This window comes from Meleagris gallopavo, chromosome 2 (assembly GCF_000146605.3).
Source record: "Meleagris gallopavo isolate NT-WF06-2002-E0010 breed Aviagen turkey brand Nicholas breeding stock chromosome 2, Turkey_5.1, whole genome shotgun sequence".
In the NCBI taxonomy this organism is placed as follows: Eukaryota; Metazoa; Chordata; class Aves; order Galliformes; family Phasianidae; genus Meleagris; species Meleagris gallopavo.
The window spans coordinates 101,126,002-101,152,902 of record NC_015012.2 but is presented as its reverse complement, the minus strand read 5'-3'; the positions used below and the strand labels follow the sequence as shown (position 1 = coordinate 101,152,902).

Genomic DNA, 26,901 nt, shown 5'->3' with positions numbered 1-26,901 from the left:
TACAGAGTAAGAAAATCTATTTTAATAAAAATGTAATTTCTGTGGGAAGATCTAAGAAAATAAACTATATCAGAGTATTATCAATGACAAGACTTCAACCAGTTTTAGAAAAAAAGGATACTTTGTAATTATGCAGTCTTGAAGAAATTACATACTTGAAATTATCTCATGCTGTCTATTCCCAAAGGAGTATGACAACCTTGTTATGTTTATGTAGGATCGTTCAGCACTTCTGAGAGAATTCCAGGAAGGAGATGCACCTACAGATAAACGTCTAGCAACCTATCTGCTACTGATGAAGAATCCTTCCCCAGGTGATCTCACAAAGATTATGAGAATCCTCACAAGGGAGAAGAACGAGCAAGTGAAAAGCTTTGTCGCTTCACACATTGCCAACATTCTAGATTCTGATGAAGTAGGCATTGAAGAGTAAGTAAAATTTTGTTACATACTGGTCTCCTAAGAAGAACGAAGTTTTTCCATAACTGCGATGAATGTGATTTTAGTAGTGTGAGTTTTGTATGGGTTTTTTCATTTGATTGATTGTTTGTTTGTTTGTTTGCTGGTGTGATTGCTATACAATCACCTCAGTTGTATGAATGTCTGCAAGTGACTCAAGAATTCTCTCACTTAGGGATAAAGATTTTTTGCACTTCATACTAAATCATATTTGCATTGCTGTCCTTTTTCCTAGTCTAAAAAGCCATGTTGAAGAAGCACTGAAAGGAAACGAGGTTCCAACAGCCAAAGATTTCAGAAAATTCTCACAGAATTATCAAGTGTCCAAAAGAGTTTCTGTACCTGGCCTCGATCCCATCTCTGCCAAAGTAGAAGGAAATGTGATATTTGATCCAAACAGATATGTTCCTAAAGAAACTATGCTGAAAACCACCCTGAATGTGTATGGTTTTGGCCCAAGTGATATCTTTGAGGTACAATTATCAAAAGCCTTTGCTAGCATTCATCTGTTTTCTTTCTCTCTTCTGTTTGCTTATAACAACTTTCCATGAATAATGTATTGTTTTTACAAGCTTTGGGAGAAATCTAAAGATCACTGTGCTTACAAGGAGACTTTCATTTGATCTCAATGGGCTTTAGAGCAAGCCATCCGTTATGTGATGTCACTTGCCATTGCCTGGATGGACGACCCTGTTGGAGTTATTAAAGGCCACAGCTAGGGTAAAATGAACCCATCTGTAACAAATGGACTTCACGCTAATGAGTCATTACTGGCACACTGAAGTACTCATAGTAGATTCTAAGTGAGATACAGCCTATATGTAGGTTTTATGTTGGACGTCGCCGACGAGAGAAAATTAATCATAAGATCGAGTACTCTCTTATCTTGCATATTTTCCCTTAAGAATCATAGACTTGTAGGATATTCTGTAAATGCATTTTTTGTTCCCCAGAAAGTCTGTTTGTTGTAAAGGTACAAAGTGGAGAACCTCTCTCAGTTATGACATTGTTCTGTTCGTTTCAGCTTGGCTTGGATGGAAAGGGATTTGAACCAACACTGGAAGCTTTGTTTGGAGAGAAGGGATTTTTCCCAGATACTGCAAGCAAGGCCCTGTACTGGGTTGATGGCAAAGTGCCAGAGCAGGTTTCCAAGGCTCTCTTTGACTACTTTGGTTACTCCCATGATGGCAAGCAGGATCAGGTATAGTTTGAAAGCATTCTCTGTGCAGCACAGCAATCCTATATTTACATAGTAATTACAGAGCTTATGTGTTTATCGTATATGAACTTTCTCCTTTTCTAGTACGCTAAAATGGAAGTCTTTAATGCTGTTCAACAGTGTTCTTTCTTCATGGCATGTGGGATGTGCCTTTGTCTGGAGGAAGGATGAATGGCAACATTAACTGATATTCAGTGTGTCATTATTCTAGATACATGACCTTACGGAGTTTTCTAAATCTATTTTACTACTTTCTGACTGAATTTTCAGGAGATCACTAAAGCAATAATTCTTAACCTTGAAAAACTGATAAAAGAATTGAGCAAGAAGGAAGCCCCTGAAGGAAGAGCATTTCTGCGAATCCTGGGAGAAGAGCTTGGGTACATGAAACTCAATGATTTCAAACTGCTGGGAAGCGTGGTTCTAGAGTGTGTTAAAACTCTTCAGAGAATTCCTGAAATGGTATGCTTCTGATTTTTCAGCATGCATTATTCACCACTATTTCTTTTTCTACCAATTGTTTATAAAGTTCTGATTTTATTGATATATTATATGAAGAATGTATATTTGATGCCTACTCTGGTCACGTAAAATAAAAATACTTAAAAAGAAATATCTAAATTTAGTCTGAAGAACTCTAAGGAACCCATAAAGACCTATCAATAACTAAGTAGAGTGCTTCTTGTAGATGGGTGAAGGAAAGGAAAAAAAGGAGGGTTCCGATATTGTTGCATAATTGTGATATATTGTGGAACAATTCATGAAATTTCAGTGCTAGCCAGTATGGTATATTACTGATTTTTTTATTATGAGATATCTATATCAATATTAATTGATATATATCATATATCAATATGATATATTAATCATATATCATATTAAAAAGAAAATAGAATGTAGTACAGTTCAGAAATACATAGTAAAACACTGCTTTTGATGAAGTCAAAAAGACATTTTGCTATTGACTTTGGGGAAGTCAGAACGTTACATGTTATCAATTCACATTCAATTACGTATATCAAGGCACGTGATAAAATCTAGTATCCAGCATTGATTAGTTAATATTAGTTTCCTTGTTTGATTCACAGATTGCACAAGCCATCTCAAGAGGTGTTGACAAGGACTTATTTGTCCACTATATGTTTATGGACAATGAGTTTGAACTCCCAACTGGAGCAGGTTTGCAACTGAAGTTTGCCTTGTCTGGAATAGTGACGCCTGGAGCCAAAGTAGCTGTGAAACTTCATCAAAAAAGTGTAAGTCTCAGCAGCTCTCTTTATTTGTCTTCTCTTAATACTCAGCAACCTCATTTAGGGATTAAACTGTTTACACTGAAAGAATTTTTAAAACTATAAAATACTCTTGAAATAAAGAAGAACTTACTCATTAGAGGCCTTCAGTTAATTCATGGATAAAGTTTACAATCAAATGAGAAGTAATGCATATAATAAGTCAAGTAAGTGATATAATGATATTTATGAATTAAATGTATTTAATAATCCATTACAGCCAATTCTTCTGCCTGTGCATTTCTCTCTCCATGATCTCAAATGAGAATGGTGCAAAAAAGCTGCAGCATGTGAATTTGGTTCAAACCAAAAAGTTAATAAAAAATTTTGATGTAACTAAATTAAAGTGAAATTTTTGCTTTCCAGTTAAAAGAAGTATTGGAAAATGAGCTAAGCGAAACTTTTCTACAAGAATTAAAACATTTTACAATTTTAAAAATTACAGTGAATGTATACATACAAATACAAAATACATTCTCCAGTTAAATTTTTAAATGAAATATTTGGAAACTTTTTTTCAGTTTTTGTAATTATTTTGTTCTATTTTAGTCAATATTTTATATAAAGTCTTCAGTAGTTTCAGTTCACTGAACTTTTAATTTGAGAATGTGTACAGTACTTAAGTAAATTTTTTTAAAGGCCTTTAAAGTTGTTCTTGGCTGCCATTACATTACTTGTGGAATCTTTTCCAGAATTTTGCATCCTGTCCCCTCTTGCTATAATGGTGAAACCAAAAGCTTGAAAAGAAGCTGTTTTTTGTTTAGAGAAATTGAAATCTTTGATCCAAAGTTTTCAAACACTCTACTCATTATTTTGGAGAATTGCTATATTTTCTCTACAGTGGAAAACTGGTTCTGGTTTTCAGATTTAAAGATACATGCAAGTAACTTCCTGTACAATATCTTTCTGCAGAACGAGTACATCTGTGTAAGGTTCCCCAGTGCTATCATCTTGCTGTATTTGCTGCATGACAACTGTCACTAACTTGCTCCCTCAGCTGATTTGATTTGGCTATCAACTTTTTGAATAGCAAAATAAATTATACAAAATCTACCTCTAGATTATCAAGAATGAGGACATTGTGTTCTAAAAAGTATTTTGGGAAAATGAAATACATTATTTTGCTTTTATTAAATAGATGCAAGCAGAACTCATTGCTAAACCTTCAGTAGCAGTTGAGTTTGTAACACATCTGGGAATAAACATGCCTGAATTTGCTAGAAGTGGCGTGGAAATGAATTCCAATATATTCCATGAGTCTGGAATTGAAGCACATGTTAGTGTGAAAGCTGGACAGCTGAAATTCAGCATTCCTGCCCCGAAGACACCAACAAAGCTCCTCAGTATCAGGTAATGGGAAGTGAATAGAACTTTTGAGATGTGTTCTTCCCTTCTTTTCTTCATTTTTCACTGTGACAGAATTGAGAGATTAGGGAAGACAGAGAGAAATTTTCAGTTTAGAAAAATCTCAGGCATTGTAAAATTGGGATAACTTTTCTTGTAAGATAAGTAAATAGTTTAGGAGCCAGGCCTTGCAGATTCTTTAATTTGTCACTATTTGCTGTAACTTCCAATGAGATACTTACCATTTCTATTGCTTTGATTTCTCTCACATGAAATTATTGTATTAGCAATGCCTGGTTTTAAATGGAATTTAAATGAACTGCTTACATTACTTGGAGGGGATATGTGGCTCAATACATGAAATTATAATTATCACTAATAATACTTGCAATAATAGTAAAAATACACTACTTGATCATTTAACCACCAAATGTTACTTCATTAAGCCCCTGCCTCAGTTATTTTTATTCAGAGTGTAACATTACTAATAGAGCAACTTACGTGCAAATATCTAAACTCCTGTTCTGGGGATAAATGAGTTGTTTTTCTTTTCCAGCAACACACTACATTTGGTGTCTCCAACCACAACTGAAGAGATTCCACCTCTGATTGAGAACCGAGAATTCTCAACTTCGTGCAAGCCTTTTATTTCTGGTCTAAATTTCTGCACTAAATTATTGTACTCTAATGCCAGTTCCATGGAGGCAGCTCCATATTATCCCTTGACTGGAGAAACCAGGTAAGTTAGGAAAGCTTTGACTATGTCTATTTTGGGTTAACTAACCTTCCCTCTTAGGGCTTATTATCGCTTATTATCCCTTTTACCTAAAACTTACCTTTAAAAATATTGAAATGCAGACAAGCATGAGCAGCTCAGGAAGAGAGCTTTTGAGAACTGTCTGATTCCTCCTGTTTGTGATCATAGCAAAATCAGTTATTTACAAGATATTTGTTTACTTCTCCTTTAGATTTGAAGTTGAAATAGTGTCCACAGGGGAAGTGAAAGAATACTCTGCAAGTGCAAACTATGATCTGCAGAGAGAGGGAAATGACCTGGTAGACACATTAAAGTTTGCAGTACAAGCAGAAGGTAAGAGTCTGAAAAAGAAATATGGTTTAGCTCTGTTTTGATCTGTATGTCACTGAACTGAAAAAAAGATTTTTATGAATAATAACAGTAGAGCTATTTACAGTATGAAATAATGCATTCTTTTGACACCCAATCACTCTCATTTTGTTTCATATTTGCAACCACATTACATGTTCTTCATGATTTTGTATCTCTAAAAATTTCTTCATGAGATTTAAATTTTGATGTCAATGAGCAAAAGAATGGAAAAGGAGAAATTAATGATTTCTATATAAACAATAGGAAAATTACAGTTGTGATGAAATATGAAAGTATACAAATGGAGAAAAAATGCATAAAACACAAGATGTTTTTTTTTTTTTTTAATTGAGAGACAACAAACCTTATGTGACAAAAATAGTGGCAGGATTAGTCCATGATGAGTTTCTTCTTAGGCACTGGAATGGCTGCCCAGGGAGGTGGTGGAGTCGCCGTCCCTGGCAGTGTTTAAGAGGCATCTTGATGAGGAGCTACCAGATGTGGTTTAGTAGCTTGTGGTAGTAATGGTAATGGGAGGATGGTTGGACTAGGTGATCTTGTAGGTCCTTTCCAACTTTGTGATTCTATGATTCTAAGATGAGGAAAAAAACACAGCCTGTTTCTGAGACCCATTTAGGCTTTCTTTAGATTTTCAGAGTGGTATAATTTCCAACTGATTCTATTTTTTCTCCTTCTTAGAAAAGTCAAAAATGCTCCATGGTCGTGAATAACAAAGCTATATTATATTTTTCAGGTGTAAAGCAGCATGAAGCCACACTGACCTTTAAGTACAATAGAGACAGGAAGATTCTGACCAGTGACGTCTCCATTCCAGATTTTGATGTTGACTTTGGTACTAAGTTCAGAATCACTGATGAATCTGTTTCTGAGAAGAAAGCATATTCCTTTGTTATAGACTTTAATAACAAGAAGATTTCTGAAGTTACTCTTACTGGACAAATAAGGTAACTCAGAAGACCACTTTTTCAGACTTTTTCAGATATCTTTGTATACGATAACTGAAGTTTTTATTGAAGGTAGAAATTTTTGGAAAAATAATATCCCAATTTGGATAGATTGCTCATATATATACATATAGACATATAAAATTGTCATTCAACTCCCCTTTGAAAATCCTTGAAATATTTTACTTGTTATCTCTCGCATATACATAAAATAAATACACCTAATATATACCAAGTGATCCTTTGTACCACTTGTTTGTGTGTAATTTGTATTGCAGGTTTTGAGTGGTGGTTCTTCCAGGTTTGCAAACATAACTATAAGGATGACATTTTTCTAGAGTTGTTGCAGGTGTGATGGTCCAAGGATATAAGCAAGGCAAAGTTTGTACAGAGAGGTATTAGCTTTTACTAGGTATATTCAGCTCTAACGAAGTTATTGCATCTCCCCATGAAGGGCCCTACGAGAACTCAATAAGCAACAAAACCAAAAATAGCTGAGAGCTTCCTGTAAAAATTCCCACGCTTCATGATGAGAATATTTCCGGGAACATCTACAGGGGAGCTAACAAAAATGTTCAGCCTGCCAGGGTTTCTAAAATTGTCTGCCTCACAAGCCCATGGTGAAATGAGCTGATCACATTCTTTAATAAACCTCAATCTTCCATGGAATTCTGTGATCTTGATGGTGCCCCAGGGAGTCTTTGTCTTTGCTGTTCATGCAGAATTGCCTCTGATATCAGTGGGAGTTTTGGACAGATGTCAGAGACCTCAATTCCCTTTCATTTGCACTAACATAATATTAGAATTTTGCTCAAGTCAACAAAGTTACAAGATATAAAATAAATGTGGGCAAAGGAAAATGAAGCCCAGTGGCATAATATATTTTGTCAACTGTTTTGTTTCTATCTTATTCATGGTCACATTCAGTATCCTTAGCAGAGAATTCAGCTTGAATAAGGAGTTCAGAATTTGGTTCAAATAGAATATTACCAGACAGGTAGGTATTTCCATCAGTTTCAGTATTATGGAATTATACTGAACATATTAAGGAATTAATATTTTGTATATTCACACAGTCATATTTTAACAATTTTCCTTAAATTCCCAAAGTAACCAATGGGAGCTGAAGACAGTCACTGACTCAAAGAACTTTACAAGTTTGATTAGTTCTGTGTCTATAACACCTATTCTGCTTTTTACACTCTTTTTAAATGCTGAAATTGCTCCTGAAACATAAGTAAAAGAGTAGAATGAAATGTTGTATATTCACATTTACATTTCACTTTCATAGATATGCTGGAATGGAAGAAGCAATGCTAAGAGGCACAGTTTCTATTCCTCGTCTGCAAACTGAACTTAGAACTGAAGCACTGGTTAATTATTCACCCACCAAAGGATACCTTCAGATGAGCTCAGCTGTAGAAACTCATGGGAATACAATTTCAAAAAGAGTTCTTCTCAGATATGGTATGGGCAAAAACATAATTCGTGTGTACAGCCTTTAAATGTAAACATCTTGTTACCTTTCTTTATATTATATCCCTAAATAGAACATAAATATTACCAGTTTTACCTTTTTTTTTATTCCTATTTTTTTTTTTATCCATTGTTTTCAGATTCTGAAACAGCTGAGCTAGAGTGGAATTCAGGTGCCACTGCTGCTGTGGGCAGAATGTCTTCTGGCTTCCAAGTTGACTTTTCAGACTACTCAAAGACTTTAGAGAAGTATGCCAACGAACTGCTGGATCGGAAAGTCGCTCTTACAGATATGACAATGCGACATATTGTATCACAATTTATTGTGGTATGTTTCAATCTACAGTTACAATTACAATATCAGCATGTAGTCCTGATTAATTTTTGTCTCCCCAAGGAAACGAAAACTGGGACAGTTTTGTAAAAGCATTCAATTTGAATAAGTTTTAGTTTTTCAACTTTGGTCAAGCCAACCAATTTACCAAATGCCTAGTGCTATATGAATAGTTACACTGGATTTCAAATAATTTATGTAACTTGTAAAAGGTTATGAAATACTAAAACATGCCATTTACTTTGCACCAACAGGCAACCAACACCTGGCTGCAAAAGTCATCAAAAGATGTCCCCTATGCCCAGACTCTACAAGCCAAACTAAGTGGACTCCAAGAACTGAACATTCAGAAGATTAAACTACCTGTTATCACTGTTCCTGAGGAACTTTTCCTGAAAAGGTAGCTACAGAAATTATGATAAGCAATGAGCAACAAAAAGAGAGAGTGACAGACAGACAAATAGAGTATTTCTTCTGTCGCTACAAAATTAAACCATAAACCAGCCAACACAATCTAGATATTAAAATGCTCACATACAGTTGATTTCATTGCAGTTTCTAGCATATATTGTTCTTGCCAATTAGTGTTCATATCACATTGCTTCAATTCCTATGCATAAGGATTCAAGGAATAGTTTTGCTTGGAAATATCTAAATTGGTACACCCACAACTACTGCTGAGATAAACTGAAGCATAGTTGTACAGCTTGCTCATGAAACAGGGAAATATTGATGGAAAAAATGAATGTAAAGTTTAAGATTGCATTATAAAAACAGATGGGAAGCAGCATTGCTTGTTATCTGTCTTTGTACTGCTTTTCCATGTACTCTCACAGTGGTAATATGAAATGTTATATCTCTATTGCTTTCATTGTGTTCATAAGCCAAGTATTAAAAAGGAAAATATTCTTTCTCCTAAATTCTCATCAGCAGTGCACATTAGAAATTTTCTGACTGTCATCAATTTTTGTTCAAATTCCTTTGTTTTGAGGATCGTTTTCATCCTAGTGCATCTTTTCATGAATGTGCATAAGGCAGATTTAGATTTGGATTCTTAGAGTAGAAAATCAAATGCAAGATTGATAGCAGTTTCATATTTGACCGCTTGAATGACACTCTCTACCTGTGAGCTTAGGTTAGTTAATCTCTGAACAAAGACCCAGGAATGCTTGAATTCTAATCCTAGGTCTTATGGAAATAATGTAATTCTGGACTATTTGATCTCTCAGTTTTATTTTATCTCTCTGATAAAATAAAGGGGAAAACATTGACAGAATTCATGTCAAAAATGCTTTGAAGATAAGTGCTGTAAAAATGCTGATAGATTGTCATTACACTTCTCTCTAAACCTAAAGTAAGGATACAGTAGAAATCATTTCTGTGTATGTCATGGAGTTGCATAATTTTTAACGGAATCACTTTTACTTTCTAGTGAAGGCCGGATCAAATACAGCTTCAATAAAAACAGTTTTCTAATTAATATTCCATTACCATTTGGTGGAAGATCATCCCATGAAATAAGAGTGCCACAGACTGTTAAAACACCTCGTCTGGTAATAGAGTCTATGGGAATAAACATACCATCACAGGAATACAGAATGCCAGCATTTACTGTTCCAGAATCCTATCCTCTTCTTGTGCCTTTATTTGGTGCTTTAGAAGTCTCCGCTAGTGTGCACAGCAACTATTACAACTGGACAGCAGCGTACACTTTGACAAATAGCAGCACAGAGAAAACATCCAGAATAGGAACTACTTACACTGTGAATGCTGATTCCATTTTTGAGCTACTATCCTATAACATGAAAGGTAAGAATATGTTCCGATTCTGTAACACTGGCTAAACTCTTTTGATGATATGTACCTTTTTTTTTTTAATGTATCACGTATCACACCTTCATTTTCACATTGCTTATTTAAAGAAAGAGATTCTGTAACCTCTTTGTTTCTAAAGATGTTATGTGAATTCGTTATTTAGGAACTAAAGGTGAAGTCAAATAATCCATTGATAATGGATTAATAATAATCCATCTTAAGGTGTATATTTTCCAATCTATTTCATACTGAAGTATGGTTCTTCACAACTGGAGGCTCGATCAGATAAATAGTTGTATATTTGACTAGTTAAGTTTTCTCAAAATCAGGCAGGCGTGTAATTGCCAGTTTCTTCTCTCTGTGTATAGATATGTATATAAATATATTTTTTATAATTTGTATAAGTCCACATACTGACATTACCACATAGAGTTAGTCCAGATCCAGACTAGTCAAGAGTTAAAATAAGGGTTTTTTTTTTTTAAGATATTTCTTCTCAAATTGCAATTTGTGTTCTCAAAATGCAAAAGGACTGGCTAACTTTAGTCTCTTCTAAATTGTTCATCATATACGAAGTATGATAAAGGCAACATTAAATAAAAGAGAATGTCAGCTATGCTCTAGTTTCAGCTATTCCCAAGAATCCATCTAGTTAATTTTAAATAATAACATAACTTTGCATCATCTTGTGATTATATTTAATAAAGTAATGTAGACATTTAATTTATTTATAGTTTAAATTTTTAGCCTGAATATCAAAATAGAAAGAATTTTTTTAGAAAAATTGTATACCAACATTTTTGCCTTTAAAGAGAATTATTATAACATTAACTACAGTTCAAGCAGTCATATGAAAGCTTAATGGCACTGGAGAAAATGGCATCTTAAAGTAAAAAAGGATACATTACATTGTTATCTTTTGTCTCCTTTTTCCTATTTCAGGTTCTGGAGAAGCATCTTATAGTAGAAATGGATTCACTTGTGCATATGAAAATCATCTGAAGCACAGACTCTTAACTTCGGATTTTAAAATGTCAAGGACAAAGAGTTATGAACCTACATCAGTTTCAAACTGTACCGTATTTCTAATGGCATCCAGTGCTCTGGGTCCTCAGCTTTCATTTTCCAGTGATATTGTTTCTGAAAAGACTAATAACATGAATATTAATAATGTCAAGATAGAGGGGCAATTGGAAGTGGCTTCTGTGTTTGCAAGAAGCATTTACACTATGTCAAGCTCATACAATGAAAAGAGACGAGTTTTAGAAGGGAAGTCAAATCTGAGGTTGGATTCTTCTTACCTTCAAGCTACCAATCATCTATCTGGTAGATACACTGATGGTGTATTTTCCATTACTTCAGCTTCTGATGTACAAAATGGACTATTAAAGAACACAGCTTCACTGAAGTATGAAAATAGCCAGCTGAAAATAACATCTGAAACAAATGGAAGGTATCTACATCTTGCAGCTGTCAATAAACTCGAATTCCTTTTGTCAAAGAAGATGGCAGCACTTCGCTCTGAGTACCAAGCCACTTACAAGCAAATCCAATATTATGCCTTGTTCGCAGGTTCTCTCAGTTCCCAGGATCTTGTTTTCAACACTGATTTCTCTCTGACTGATCAAAGGAATCGAGCTGCTCATAAGTCATCACTCAACATTAATCAGTATGGTTTAGCCAGCAGTGCAACTACAAATGTGCAGTTTAGTCCATTGACAATGCAGAGTGAAATGAATGCCAAACTTGATACTTCTGGAGGCTCTATGTCACTGTCATCATCCGGGCGCTATGGAAAAAACAATGCAAAATTCAATCTAGGTGGAAGAGTGAGTTTAACAGAAGTAACACTGGGAAGTGAATATCAGAGTACAGTTCTGGGTATGGACAATAAACATGTCTTAAACTTCAGAATTAATAGAGAAGGACTCAAATTTTCAAATAATTTGCAAGGGTCATTCAAAGAGATTAAGCTGGAGTACACAAATGACTTGAATATTCCTGGCTTATCCCTAACATTTGTTTCAAAGTTAGACAACAGCTTCAGCTTTGACAAGTTCCACAAGCATGTTTTTGACCTTCAGCTACAGCCCAGATCACTTACAGCTAAGCTGAACAATAATATTAAATACACCAAGACTGAAGTTTCCAACAAAGCAGAACTGCTCCTTGAGCCTCTGAAGCTGAACTTGGGTGGCAATATGAGAGCAGCCTATGGAACAGATGAAGTAAGACATACCTACACCATTACATATGCTGATCTAACTGCAAACTTTAAAACAGACACAGTTGCAAATGTCCAAGGTGCAGCAGTGAGTCACAGAGTTAATCTGAATGTGGCAGGACTGGCTTCCTCCATTACTATGAACACAAACTGTGATTCCAAATCTCTCCGTTTCAGCAATGCTCTGCGTTCCACTATGGCTCCATTCACTATCACTGCTGATGTCCACACCAACGGTAATGGAAAGCTGATTGCTCTGGGTGAACACACAGGAGACCTTTATAGCAAAATGCTGTTCAAAGCAGAGCCTCTTGCTTTCACCTTCTCCCATGATTACAGAGGATCTACCAGTCATAGCTTCAAGTCTATGAGAAGATACGCTACGCAGCTTGATAACAAATTTCATATGCTTTTTACTCCATCAGAGCAGTCGAGTGCTTGGAAATTGAAAAGTCAGCTAAACAATAACATGTATTCACAAGATATCAATGCTTACAATGATGCAGAAAAGATTGGTGTGGAACTTAGTGGAAGAGCTTTAGCAGATCTCTCTGTGATGGATACAGCAATCCAACTACCATTCACATCTGAAGAAGTTAATGTAATTGATGTATTAGGCCTCAGGGATAGCATGTCAGAGCCTCAAGAATTCAGCATCTCTGGCTCTGTGAAGTATGACAAAAATAAAGATATGCATGTTATTAACTTACCATTCCTGGAACACTTGCCAGTCTACTTCGAACAAATCAGAGGTGCCATTCTATCCATGCTGCAGGCTGTACAGAATTACCTGAAAAACATTGACATAGATCAATATATGAACAAATACAAGGCAACTTTAGATGAATTCCCACAGAACCTTAATGATTACATGGACAAATTAGATCTGAAAGGCAGAGTTAGCACCATAAAAACTAATTTGATTGCTTTCACAAAGGACTATAAAATAACATCTGATGATCTTGAAATTGTTCTGGAAAAAGCCCTGGATAATCTTCAAGAAGTACTGCTCCAGTTTCAAGTCTACCTGGTACAAATAGAGCAGTACATCAAAGAGAATTATGATCAGTTTGACATTAATGCACTTATTGCACAACTTCTTGACAAAATAGTTGAAAAAATGACAGCTCTAGATGAAAAATATAAGATAAGAACGACTGTAGTTGATACTATTCAGAAGTTACAATTTTTTTTTAATCAATATTACCCCAGCAACATTGGAAGCAGCACTATGGCTTGGATTAAAAATGTAGATGATGAGTACAGGATCACAAGTAGGATACAGGAGAACCTAGAACAGCTCAAGATTCAGATTCAGAACATTGATATCAGAAGCTTTGCAGAAAATTTGAAACGGAAGATTAAAGTGATTGATGTTAAACAGGTATTAGAAAAATTGAAGCGTTCATTACCAATTAAAAAAATGAAAGAAGTTCTTCAACAAATCAAAGACTTTATTCTGAGTTGGATGGAGGAGTATGAAGTGCCTGAGAAGATCAGTGCTTTCCGAGGTCACATGCATAAACTGATTGTAAAATATGAACTTGATAAGCACATGTATTTTTTATTGGACAGAATGATAGAGCTGCTTAACCAATACAGAATAAAAGAAACTGTCCGGAAAATGATGACCTACCTAAGAAAAATTGATGTGAAGACATGCTTTGATAAAATTGTGGCTTTTATTGATGATGGTGTCAAGAAAGTGCAAACCTTTGATTATGAAATGATGATAAAGAAACTCAACAAATTCCTAGACATGATTATAAAAAAACTCAAATCTTTTGACTATAACCAGTTTGTTGATGACACAAATAACAAAATCCAAGAAATGACACAGAAAATAAATGAGGAACTCAGAAATCTAGAACTTCCACAGAAAGCAGAAGCATTGAAACAGTATATAAGAGATTTTAGTACTGTAGTTTCAAAATACATAGAACAAATAAGGGACACCAAGCTTGTTGCTATAATTAACTGGCTCAAGGAGCTCATCGACTCGACAACATTTATTAATCTGAAAGCCAAAGTAAATGAGCATCTGGAAGACCTGCGAGAGAGGATTTCTGACATGGATATCTCCAAGGAATTTGAATGGTATCTTCAAAAGATAAGCCAGTTCTACAATTCAGTTGTCATATACATTTCTGAACAATGGAACATAGCTTTTAAAAAAATTGTTACTTTGGCTGAAAAGTACGATCTAAAAAATTGGGCTGAAAATTTAAACCAGTTTATTGAAACAGGATTCAAAGTCCCTGAAATAAGAACAGTTATAGTCACTATACCTGCCTTTGAATTCAGTCTTCGAAGTCTTCGGGAAGCAACTTTCCAAACACCGGACTTCATTGTTCCACTGACTGATCTGAAAATCCCCTCCTATGAGATAAATATTAAGAGACTAAAGGACATAAAAATCCCAGCAAAATTTACTACCCCAGAATTTACCGTTCTGAATACCTTTAAAGTTCCTTCTTATACAATTGACCTAAATGAGATTAAATTTCAGATTGTGAGAATGATAGACAAACTCATGTCTGGTGAATTTCAGCTGCCAGCAATTGATTTATATTTTAAAGATCTGAAGATGAGAGATATGCCTTTTTCTGAGATTTCTTTTCCAGAATTACAAATGCCTCAGTTGGAAATCCCAGAATTATTAATTCCAAAACTAAATCTAAATGAGTTCCAGATTCCTGACTTGAAGATACCAGACTTCCAGCTTCCACGTATCCCACATACAGTGACTGCTCCTACATTTGGCAAATTGTCTGGTGCTTTTACGGTTGCATCTCCATTCTTTACACTTTCTACTCAAGCTGAAGTTCATAATACTACAACATCTGCAAACAGTCCAGAATTTGTGACTTCTCTTTCAGCTCAAGCAACATCCAAATTAGATTTCTTAGTTTTCAGTGTTATTGCAGATTCACATATCTTGGCTCCTGAAATGAAACAGCTGAAGCTTAAAAATTCCATGAAGGTCAGCCACAAGTTCCTTAAAGTGGACCATACCAATGAAGTAGTATTTTTAGGGACTTCTGTGTCAGGTGAAGCTGAAACTAGAGCAAAATTCTCTGCAACAAAAAATTCAATAGAACTTCAAAATAATTTAATGGTCAACCTGCAAAGAAAAATTCAGATGCAGAGTGGAACAGCATATTCTCACAGACTGAATATTCCACAAGCTGACTTTTCCAGCCAGGCTGATCTGGTCAATAACATGACAACAGAGATAGAGGCAGGACGCATATCATTTACCTCCAATGGCAAAGGAAACTGGAAGTGGACTTCTCCTAACTTCTCCGATGAAGGCACTCACAATTCACATGCCACCTTCAGGGTTGACGGCCCTATTCTTATATTTTTTGCTGATTACAGAATAAACGACAGGTACCTGAAAGTCAGCCAATCTATGAGATATGAATGTGGTTTCCTAAGTTATGCAACACTTCAGGTTCAGTCTGAAATTGAGTCACAGCGTGTGGGACGTAGCATTCTTAATGTAAAAGGCACAGGACAGCTTGGAGGAATGAAAGTAGAATTAACGGGCTCTCACAATGCTCGTCTCAATGGACGGATTACTGGAACTGTAAATAATGAATTTTTCTTCTTGGCACAGCCTTTTGAAATTCGCCTATTAACCAACAATGACGGAAATGTGAAAATCAGCTTCCCGATGAAACTGACTGGCAAGATTGACTTCCTGAATAATTATGGTCTTTCACTCAGTTCTTCCATTCAGCAGGTCAGCTGGCAAGCTACTGGCAGGTTCAATCAGTACAGGTATGCCCATAACATGTCTGCTGGCAATAATGATGACAGAATTGAAGCTCATGTCGAAATGAGTGGAGATGCTAATTTAGACTTCCTAAATATTCCTCTAACAATTCCTCAGCTTCACATTCCCTATACTGGAATTCAGACACCCCAGCTAAAAGATTATTCACTGTGGGAACAGGCAGGCCTGAGGGATTTATTGAAGACTACAAGACAATCTTTTGATTTAAATTTGAATGCTCAGTATGAGAAAAACAAAGATATGCATGCAATCCCACTTCCTTTAGCCACAGTGCATGAAGCGCTTAACAAATACATAATTTTCTTCAACAAATATTTTGAGAGAGGAAGAAACACAGCTTTAGATTTTCTCACAAAGTCATATAATGAAGCCAAAACAAAATTTGACAAATACAAAATACAGACATCACTGAACAAACTGCCACGGACCTTCAGGATTCCAGGATACACTATTCCCATTGTGAATATTGAGGTTTCTCCTTTTACTGCTGAGATGCCAGCCTTTGGTTACATGCTCCCAAAAGAAATAAGCACAACAGGATTCACAGTTCCATTTATTGGCTTTTCAGTACCATCTTACACACTAGTATTACCTTCTCTGGAACTTCCAGTTCTTCATGTTCCACAGGACCTACGCACTCTAAAGCTTCCTAGATTCAGAATTAACAGCCCATCAAACCAGATCTTAATTCCTACCATGGGAAACTTTACTTATGACTTCTCATTTAAATCCAGTGTGATCACTTTGACTGCAAATGCTGGGCTGTTTAATCAGTCAGATATTGCTGGGCACCTTAGTGTTTCATCTTCATCTGCCATTGATGCACTACAATTTAAGCTGGATGGCTCAACCAGTTTGACAAGAAAAAGAGGATTGAAGCTGGCCACAGCACTGTCCCTGAATAATAACAAATTTCTAGAAGGAAGTCATGACCACAGTATTAGTCTTACAAAGAGGAACCTGGAAGCTTCAATGATCACAAATGCAAAAATAAAAACACCAGTTTTTAAAATGAATTTCAGCCAAGAGCTCTCTGGAAATACTAAATCTAAACCCACTATTTCTTCAGGGCTAAAAGTAACATATGACTTTACTACTCCTAAGAATGGCATCAGTTCTAAGGGAGGAGTTGCTCACAAACTTGCTATAGAGACTCTTACATCTTACCTGTCAGTAGAAACATCAACAAAGGGGAATATCGATGGAGCAGTTTACACTGGATATTCATTTTCGGGAGCTGTAGATCATGAAGCAAACACCTATCTGCATGCTAATGGAGTTCGGTCATCTGTCAAGCTTGCGGCCAACTCCAAAGTAGATGGACTCTGGAACAGTGAAATGAAAGAAATACTTGCAGTTGAAGCATCTACCAGTCGTGTTTATGCAGTCTGGGAGCACAGTGGGAAAAACTATGCACGATACACACCTCTCTTCACAACGACAGGATCTCAGAAATGCAAAGCAACCTTCGAGCTGGCTTCTTGGACAGTGTCAGCAGATCTTCAGATTCAAGCCACTCAGCCAAATTCCTTCCTGGACACAGCCTCAGTTAATCAGGTTGTCTTAATGAAAATCAGTCCTACAGATCAGAAAGTTGGCTGGAAGGGTGAAGGCCAAATTCAGTCGATATCTCTGAGACATGATATGCAATTATCAAATGAAAAGTCAAATGCAAAGTTTGATATTTCTGGATCTTTGGAAGGATACATGGACTTCCTGAAAAGAATTAATTGTCCTATTTCTAAGAAGAGCTTGTGGGATATCTTGAAGTTGGATGTCACTACCCTTGCTGACAGGAAGCAGTACTTAAATGCTTCAGCATCCTTTATATACACAAAGAGTGACAACGGTTACTTTTTCCCTGTGCCTGTGATTAGGTTGAGTGATGGCTTCACATTCAGCATTCCAGAGTTACACCTAAAGGCTCCAAGTCCTGTTCTCAGCACTCCAGAGTTCAGAGTTCCATTCTCTACTCTCCAGGTCCCAGCGTACACCATTGACTTGCGTAACATAAAAATTCCACAGACACTAAACATAATGCCATTTGATGTAAATTTACCCACACTTCCAAAACTAAGATTCCCCAGAGTGGATGTAGGAGCCAATTACATTACATTAAAAGAATACAAAATACCATATTTTGAGGTGACAGTACCAGAATACCAAATAACTGTGTCTCAATTCACTCTTCCAAAGAGTATTTCTCTTGGCAGCTTCCATGTGGATCTGGATGAAGTAGCTAATAAGATTGCAGATTTTGATCTGCCTACCATTACGATTCCTGAACAGAAAATTGAGATCCCCCCTCTCAAGCTGTCATTGCCTGCTGGAATTTACATTCCATCATTTGGTGCCTTGACTGGATCTTTGAAAGTTGCCTCGCCTCTGTATAACGTTACCTGGAGAACAGATTTAACAAATAAAAAGGAATCCTTTGAAGTGTCCATCGACTCGACCTGCAGCTCAACATTACAATTCCTGGAGTATGACCTGAATGGTAAGGCATTAAAATTCAGTATGCCACAATTCTGGGAGAAATGCTATATGTTTTTCACATTTATTTTCTGTGACTTTGCTTATGAATTGGTTGCTATCTGTTTAACAGTTCTCTTTTCATCCCCGTCAGATTAGTCAGAGATCCTGAAGACTGATGACAAAATGTGTGGATAACTAATAGCGTGCTCTGCTATTAAAAAAAAAAAGAAAATGGAAAAGATCTCTTTATTATATAGCTGCTTCTTACTTTAAATTGCAGACATCGTGACATTCCTCCATTACTTATAATAATACATGTAAAGGAGAGAAAGTAGGCTGACTTTTTATGTGGTTCAGTTCACATAAAGAAATATTTACCCCGTTCCTTATGAACTGACTATATTTGATTTTGAAAATTACTCCAACTCAGAAAGCTCAGATGTCCCATATTGCTTTTAGTTCTGGATTCTAGAATAATAATAATAAATACATCAGAATAAAACTATAAACTCTCAAGAAATTAGAATCCCTATTTATGGCCTGCATAAATGCAAAATGTTATACCTCTGTCATTGTAAGCATAGGGTAAAGTGGATTTTTTATATACTCTGATTGAACAAGCATTTTTATGTCTTTTTATTTGAGGCATAATTGAAGTTCAGGGTTGTTTTTTTTTTTAATGCATAATTTTAATACTATGAAAACACTTGACAATTGGCCTTCTAGTGGATAGCTTGACATATATTTTGTGTTGTTTGCTGATAAATTGTAATGGTAATGCACACATCTGAAATGTGTTTCACAGTTGTTTCAAACTACAAATATGAAGAAGACAAGTTTGTAATGAAGACCACAGGCAGCTTTGCTCATCGTGACTTGAGTGCAAACTACATGGAAGATCTCGCTGTTCTGGGATTTGGGTAAAGATTTATTCTGATAATATAATTTATTATAGACAAAAGTGCCAATTATGTACATGTTGCTTTGAAAACCAATGCCCAAGGGTGCCTTGCTATAATTAGTAGAATCTATGTAACTATTCTGTTATTAGTGGTGGTAACACTTTCAATCTTGAGATAGCTGGAATGCTATTCTCCCTGGGCATATCCATCACACTTTTTCTGAGTAGTCCTATTTCATATCATTGCTGAGCTATAAACACAGCATTTTATAATCAGAGCAGTTCTAGATCTGGCCAACAGCACATTTTTTCACTGAAGGCCTCTGTAAACACAAACCATTAAAGAGTAATTTTTATTCACAAGTACCAGTACTGCAGATTACAGGGATGACCTTCTAACTGCCTCTTTTTATCTGCAAGTGTTGTGTTTCACAGAATCGCAGAAACACCAAGGTAGGTTAGAAAAGACCTTCAAGATCATCCAGTTCAAACATCCACCTTCACCAATAGTACTCACTAAGCCATGTCCCTCAACACAAAATCCAAACATTCCTTGAACACCTCCAGGGCCGGTGACTCCACCACCTCCCTGGGCAGCCCATTCCAGTGCCTGACCACTCTTTCAGAAAAGTAGCATTTCCTAACCTCCAGCCTAAATCTCCCCTGGTGCAGCTTGAAGCCATTCCCTCTAGTTCTATCAATAGTCACATGAGAGAAGAGGCCGAACCCCAGCTCACTACAACCTCCTTTCAGGTAGTTATAGGGAGCAGTAAGATCTCCTCCCCTGAGCCTCCTCTTCTCCAGACTGAACAATCCCAGCTCCTTCAGCTGCTCCTCATAAGCCCTGTGCTCCAGACCCCTCACCAGCTTTGTCCTTCTTTGAACCCACTCCAGGGCCTCAATGTCTTTCTTGCAGTGAGGGGCCCAAAACTGGACACAGTACTTGAGGTGCGGCCTCACCAGAGCTGAGTACAGGGGGACAGTCACTTCCCTGTTCTTGCTGGCAACACATTGTTTCTGATGCAAGCCAGGATGCCATTGGCCTTCTTGGCCACCCAGGCACACTGCTGGCTCATTTCAGCCGAGCATCAGTCAATACCCCCGGGTCCATTTCACACAATCCACATACATACGGTCTTCCAGCCATTCCGCCCCAAGCCTATAGCATTGCCTAGGGTTGTTGTGGCCAAACAACATATATCCCAGGGACCAAAAGGCAAGTGAAGGCAAGTAAAAAAGCAGACACAAAATACTTTCTATACTTTGAATTGGTGGAAAAACTGAAATCAGCTTTTAGAGGCCTAGAAAGCTTATAATGGTGTAGCTGAATGTTTTGATTTGTTCTCATGATTTAATGAAAATTCTCAATACAGCTCAAAATATTATCTAAAAAAAAAAGGAAAAATTGAAATAGCATGAACTTTTGAATGTGTTAGACTAAATCCTAAGAAACATGGATAATAAAACCCTCTTCTTGTTACAAATTTATTGCTTATGTAGATAGATATAATACAGTAGGTTGTATTATATTTAGGCAAATTGCATTGTGTACTTCCTCAGGGCCTGTGCTATCTTATTGTATTTCTTCATATCTATGAATTCATTGTTGTTACAGAGCTGTGGAGAATACTGCATCACTAGACATTATCAGCCCAACGTTTGCTGACATTCACATGCGTTATCAAATGACTGACAGCATGATATCCTACTCAGGATCCTCTCCTTCTGCTGGGATCTTGGGCTTTCTTGTTCAAATAGAAGCTGACACCCTCAAAGAGAAATTTTACTACAGAACTCTGGTAAGCTTGATATGACAAATAAAAAGAAAAAAAGCTGAGCATTGTCAGATAAAAAAAAACCTTTTTAAGTTCGTATGTATTGGTGCTAAAATATAAATTAACCATTCTTTGTCGGAACAAAAAGTGTATTATCAGTAACTACAGTTTTTGTTGCCTATACTGGTCTTGCAAATTCTAAAAGTAGCATTTATGAGAAGAGACCATTTCAGCTTCGTACAATTAATTTTGCCGTCTCCTATGATCAAGAAAACATACCTGCTGAAAATGATGAAATTATTGAACTAGTTTTTTTATAAGCCACTGATTGGGTTTGGCATATACCCATTAGGCTATTTACACGTACCTCAGAAGTGGTCTTTATTATGATCACTACAATGAAAGACATTAGATCATCCACAGAGTATCTTCTTTTTGAATCCATTAACATGTGACCATATGAAAAGTAAAAACCTTATCAGATTTGCTAACAAAATGTGCTACTATGATTGACATACTGCAATATTTAAACTATACATTCCAAGATGATACACTATATTAAGAATCATAATTAACACATAATTCACTACTTACTACTGAAAACTGGATTTTTTTAAATGTAAATAGATTCTTTTATGAGGATCCTCAATTTCTCTGAGTAGCTTTCATTCTAAATTGTACCATAGATTTAAATGATTGCAAAATTAAATTCTCTTATGTTTTCATGTTAATGAGAAGCAGTTTGAATTAACTTTAAATAGTTTCAAGAACTACTGGAAGACTCATTTTCTTAAATAATTCACATGCTTTATGAGAAATCATGGGAATTTAGTAGAAAGGAAGGAAAAATCCTACTTAGAGTCAGATTTAAACAAACAAACAAAAAACAGATTAAATTATGCCATAGTACTCCTGTAAAAAGAAGCACAGAGTAGTCTGGTACAATAATTTGTTCCAAACTAACCTCTCAAGATGACAGCAAGCATACAGTAGATAAAAATGTGTAGTGTTTGTGTCCTAATATATAATAAAATTGAAAAGATGCAGAATGGGAATATTGAAATACGTTCATTATAAATAGCATTGGATTCATCTTGTTTACAAAATCCCTTACACTTATCTTGTTTTATGCTTTCAGTCTGCTCCTCAGAAGGACATTGACATATTAAAAAGTGAAATATCCTTCAGAAATTCTGACGTGATTCAAATAAAATTGAACTGGAAAGAGGATGCTGCCAAAGACTTGCTGTTGGGTTTCAAAGAAAAAGTACCTAAAATGACAAGTGCTGTCTATAAGTGTGTTAATCGGTACTATAAGGAGCATATGGGACTGGATATAAGTGATGCCACTGTCATAATGAAGAATATGATGCAGAATAATGCTGACAAAGCTTACATGTTTGCTGTAAGACAAATAGATCAACTGGATGTTCAGCTTCGCACAGCTGCCAATGAAGCCTCTGACAAATATCAGGAGATGAAGGTGAAAGCTAGACAGCTATATAAAAGAGCAGCAGATCAAGCTCAACAGATTGACTACCAAAGAATAAAAGCAAGGCTTTTGGATGCTACAGTTGACCTAATGGAAGAATATCACAAGAAAATAAAACACCTAATTGACTCAGTCATTGAATTCCTGAAGACCACAAAATTCCAGGTTCCTGGACTGTCTGAAAAGTATACGGGTGAAGAATTATACCTTATGACTACAGAGAAGGCTGCAAAAACTGCAGATATATGCCTTTCAAAACTTCAGGAGTACTTTGATGCCTTGATTGTAGCTATCAATGAATTGGAAGTCAGAGTTCCTGCTTCTGAAACCATCCTCAGAGGTAGTAATGTACTTGATCAAATTAGAGAAATGCTGAAACATTTGCAGGAGAAAATCAGGCAGACCTTTGTTACTCTCCGAGAAGCTGACTTCGCAGGAAAGCTTAACCTACTGAAGCAAGTGGTGCAAAAAACTTTTCAGAAGGCAGGAAGTATGGTTAGAAGCTTGCAGTCCAAAAATTTTGAGGACATCAAAGGCCAAATGCAACAGCTGTACAAAGATGCAATGGCTTCAGACTATGCAGAGCAACTTAGATCCTTGGCAGAAAATGTTCAAAAGTACATTTCTCAAATGAAAAATTTTAGCCAGAAGACATTACAGAAGCTTTCAGAAAAACTGCACCAGCTGCTCCTCTATATAAAGTCATTGCGGGAAGAATACTTTGATCCTACTACACTTGGATGGTCAGTGAAATACTATGAAGTAGAAGAGAAGGTACTAGGATTGCTGAAGAATCTAATAGATACAGTAGTTGTTTGGTACAATGAATATGTTAAAGATCTTTCTGACTTGGTTACACAGCTCACAGACCAAGTAAGAGAACTGGTGGAAAACTACAGCCAGGAATATTATGACCTTATAACTGATGTTGAAGGAAAAGGAAGACAGAAGGTTATGGAGCTCTCGTCCGCTGCTCAAGAAAAAGTCCGATATTGGTCTGCAGTCGCTAAAAGGAAAATCAATGAGCTTAACAGGCAAGTTAAAACAAAACTCCAGGAGATCAATGGGCAGCTTAGTGATTCTCAAGAAAAGCTAATCAATGTGGCCAAAATGTTAATTGATCTAACTGTAGAAAAGTACTCTACATTCATGAAGTACATCTTTGAGCTTCTTCGTTGGTTTGAGCAAGCAACAGCTGACAGCATAAAACCATACATAGCTATTCGTGAAGGAGAGCTTAGAATAGATGTGCCGTTTGATTGGGAGTACATTAACCAAATGCCCCAGAAAAGCAGAGAGGCACTCAGAAATAAAGTGGAACTAACACGCGCGCTAATTCAGCAAGGCGTTGAACAAGGCACCAGGAAATGGGAAGAAATGCAAACATTCATTGATGAACAACTTGCCACTGAGCAGCTGAGCCTTCAGCAGATTGTGGAAAACATACAGAAGCGCATGAAGACCTGAATGAACATGCAGAAGAGGAGAAATAATAAGTTTGTACCACAATGTATTTAAAAGTAACAGCAATTAACATACTGGAACTTCAGATAGATACTGTTTGAATCTGAATTTATAACTGAAAACTAAATAATCTACAGTAGGTTATTTTAATAAGCTTAGTAACCCAATAAATGAGTTCTTTATTACATTTTTGTGTCGTTCATTGAAGCTAGTTTTACTTGGGCCATAGGGCTGAATCCAACAATTTTCAAGGTCAATGGAAGTCTTTGCATTGTTTTCCATGTATGTTGGATCAAGCAAGTAATGTGCAATACTTGTAAATATTCACGAAAACTATGAAATACATAGAAAAAGTGGATTTTAAAATAAAGGTCACATTTGTAAGCCAGATGAAAAATAACTTGGAAGTACATTTATTTCCTAGCGCAGAAATACCTTCATAGATAAGTTTGGGAGAAAAAGAAGAGAAGAGCACATACAAAAAAAAAAAAAAAAAAAAAGATAACGGAAAAGTTTTATTAGGAAAAAATAAATCTATCATGTATCAGTTTTCAAAAAGATGTGCCAAGAATTTTTTTCTCAGTGGCTAATTTATGATTCAGAAATACTTTTTTTCTTATCTGTTTCCCCGTGATATCTCTTGCTTGACATCACATTGTCTAACTTCTACTTTTCATGAGTTTGTTTGACTGTGAATGTTTCACTGATATCACTGAATAGAATGGAAGTCAAAATGTTTTCCCCTCCATCCTCTAGGCTGACCTCATTTAAATAATACTGAAGAATTCATTCACAATACAGGACTGCTTTTGAGTGGAAAATGGGACCTGTTGTGGTTTCTTTTCATCTTTTAGAATACTATATACAGTTCTTGAAAAAGGATTGCTTAGGCTGAAAAAATATTGTCTCTTTGAGAATAAACTCTTTAACAAACAAGACTAGAAATTTTGTATGAGTGTTTGTTTTGATACTATCAGTCTGCTCTGTAATATGATTTTTGTGGTTTCATTAATGGGAAACCAGAGATTGTCTCATCCATCTGTTTGTAGCCATGACCTTTCAGAGTCTGGTTTCATCTCATGGCATGACAGGTTACATACAGGAAGAAATGGAGCACCAGTTTACCCTGTTTTCACTCTGAAGAGTTACAATCTGTGTATGTCTCTCTTCCCAGGGGAACCAGAGATATAAAACTCTGTTTGTGTGTTCTACGAAGTATCATACTAAATAAAGACACTGGCTGCAGAGCCTTTTCACCTTCATTCACAAGGAAACTGAAGCTTGATGTCAGATTACACAACTCATTTCCCTGAATTTCACAAATGTTTAAGCACAACCAGATTTCTCAGACACTGCCTGATTCTCATTTCCCTCCATTATGACAAATAGCCACTGTGAAACAAACGACAGTAGAAAGAATTGTAAAAGTTATGGGAGGGGAAAGATTTAAAGTTTAGTCTTCATGGCTATTTACTGCTGTTCATCATCCATAGTTCTTGAGAGGGTTATAAATTCTGAAGAAGGATTTACTTATAAAGAATGGGTTAACTGAATAATAAATATGCCAAACAGCATAAATACTGATTCTCTTTGGCAAGAGTGAAGCTTCCCAAGAGCAAACACAATAGTTTGCACACTGAACTGTGGTTAGAGGTTAGAGGAGATTTCCAAGTCTCAAAGCAGTGCTGCCGCCAATTGGATTAGAACTCTCCATCCTGTCATCAATCTGACAGTCATCTTCCAGTCATTCCGCAGTTGTTTTGGGGAAGGCCTGGAAGCAGAATATCAATCTCAAAAATCAGATCTTGGTGGAAGTTAGCTGCAGTACAAATTTGTATCCACATAATACAGATGATACCTTAAGCACCTCTTCAAAACTCTTGACATGTTTTAACATAGAAAGGAGTGTGTGTTTGCACGTATGCACAGGTATGACCCATAAGCATGTACAACCACACGTAACCTTAATTTCTATTCCTGCTTGGTTTTCTTCGTTGTTTTGTTGTTGTTGTTGTTGTTGTTGTTGTTGTTGTTTCTTTCTTTCAGGTTCTAGGAGATTTCGGCCTTTTTTCTCCACATAAAGTTACAGAAACATAGACAAAACCACAAGTGTTAAAATAATAGTACAATCAACTCCACTTACAAAACTTCCATGATATAATAATATGAAATGTTTTTAGTTCCATTTTGGCCTCTTTTTCAGCCTAGTTTATATAGTAAGAAATAATATATTTCATTCAATTGAATTGTGTGGGAGATAACGTGGAACGAACAACTATCTGGGGCTCACTGACATTGTTTCTTTTTTTCCTATAGTCTTCATCGTCTGAGTTCTCATAAATGCCAGAGGGGCTTTTCTTTATAATTTACAGCAAGTATCAGACATAGAGCAGAACTGGTTGTAAAAATTTAATTAAGTGAAACATTTTAACAAGAAATTCAGAGAACAATATGCCCTGCTCTAACTAAGTGATTGTAGAAATAGCATTGACAAGAAACGTGTGTGTTCCTAAATGAAAAACTTTTGCAGATGTAGGACAGCAAAAATGTTCCAGAATTTTAGATTATGCAACTCATTGGAGTTGGTCTTTTATTAAATGATTTAAAAATACGTGTATGCATTTGCTATATATACAAAGATTCTATGCTCATACCACATCCATGCTTACCGTGCTGTGCATTATTCAGCTCCAGCTTTATTCTATGATAAAGATATTTGCAGAGCAACTGTCATTATGGCCTATCAATACTTTAAAAAA

At 36.0% G+C, this 26,901-nt stretch overlaps 1 protein-coding gene across 1 annotated transcript in view; it reads left to right on the top strand.

Moving 5' to 3' along the window:
* APOB (apolipoprotein B) overlaps positions 1 to 24,642 on the top strand; it is a 36,639-nt gene extending 11,997 nt beyond the window's left edge. Inside the window, exons 13-29 of the mRNA XM_010707978.2 lie at positions 218 to 429; positions 695 to 932; positions 1,484 to 1,660; positions 1,949 to 2,140; positions 2,767 to 2,934; positions 4,106 to 4,317; positions 4,868 to 5,050; positions 5,280 to 5,401; positions 6,174 to 6,384; positions 7,676 to 7,851; positions 8,001 to 8,188; positions 8,449 to 8,594; positions 9,627 to 10,003; positions 10,952 to 18,532; positions 19,316 to 19,430; positions 21,027 to 21,210; positions 22,325 to 24,642. Coding sequence (XP_010706280.1) covers positions 218 to 429; positions 695 to 932; positions 1,484 to 1,660; positions 1,949 to 2,140; positions 2,767 to 2,934; positions 4,106 to 4,317; positions 4,868 to 5,050; positions 5,280 to 5,401; positions 6,174 to 6,384; positions 7,676 to 7,851; positions 8,001 to 8,188; positions 8,449 to 8,594; positions 9,627 to 10,003; positions 10,952 to 18,532; positions 19,316 to 19,430; positions 21,027 to 21,210; positions 22,325 to 24,145 — 12,303 coding nt within the window. The 3' untranslated portion in view covers positions 24,146 to 24,642. The remainder of the gene's footprint in view (positions 1 to 217; positions 430 to 694; positions 933 to 1,483; positions 1,661 to 1,948; positions 2,141 to 2,766; positions 2,935 to 4,105; positions 4,318 to 4,867; positions 5,051 to 5,279; positions 5,402 to 6,173; positions 6,385 to 7,675; positions 7,852 to 8,000; positions 8,189 to 8,448; positions 8,595 to 9,626; positions 10,004 to 10,951; positions 18,533 to 19,315; positions 19,431 to 21,026; positions 21,211 to 22,324) is intronic.
* The last annotated feature ends 2,259 nt before the right edge of the window (positions 24,643 to 26,901 follow it).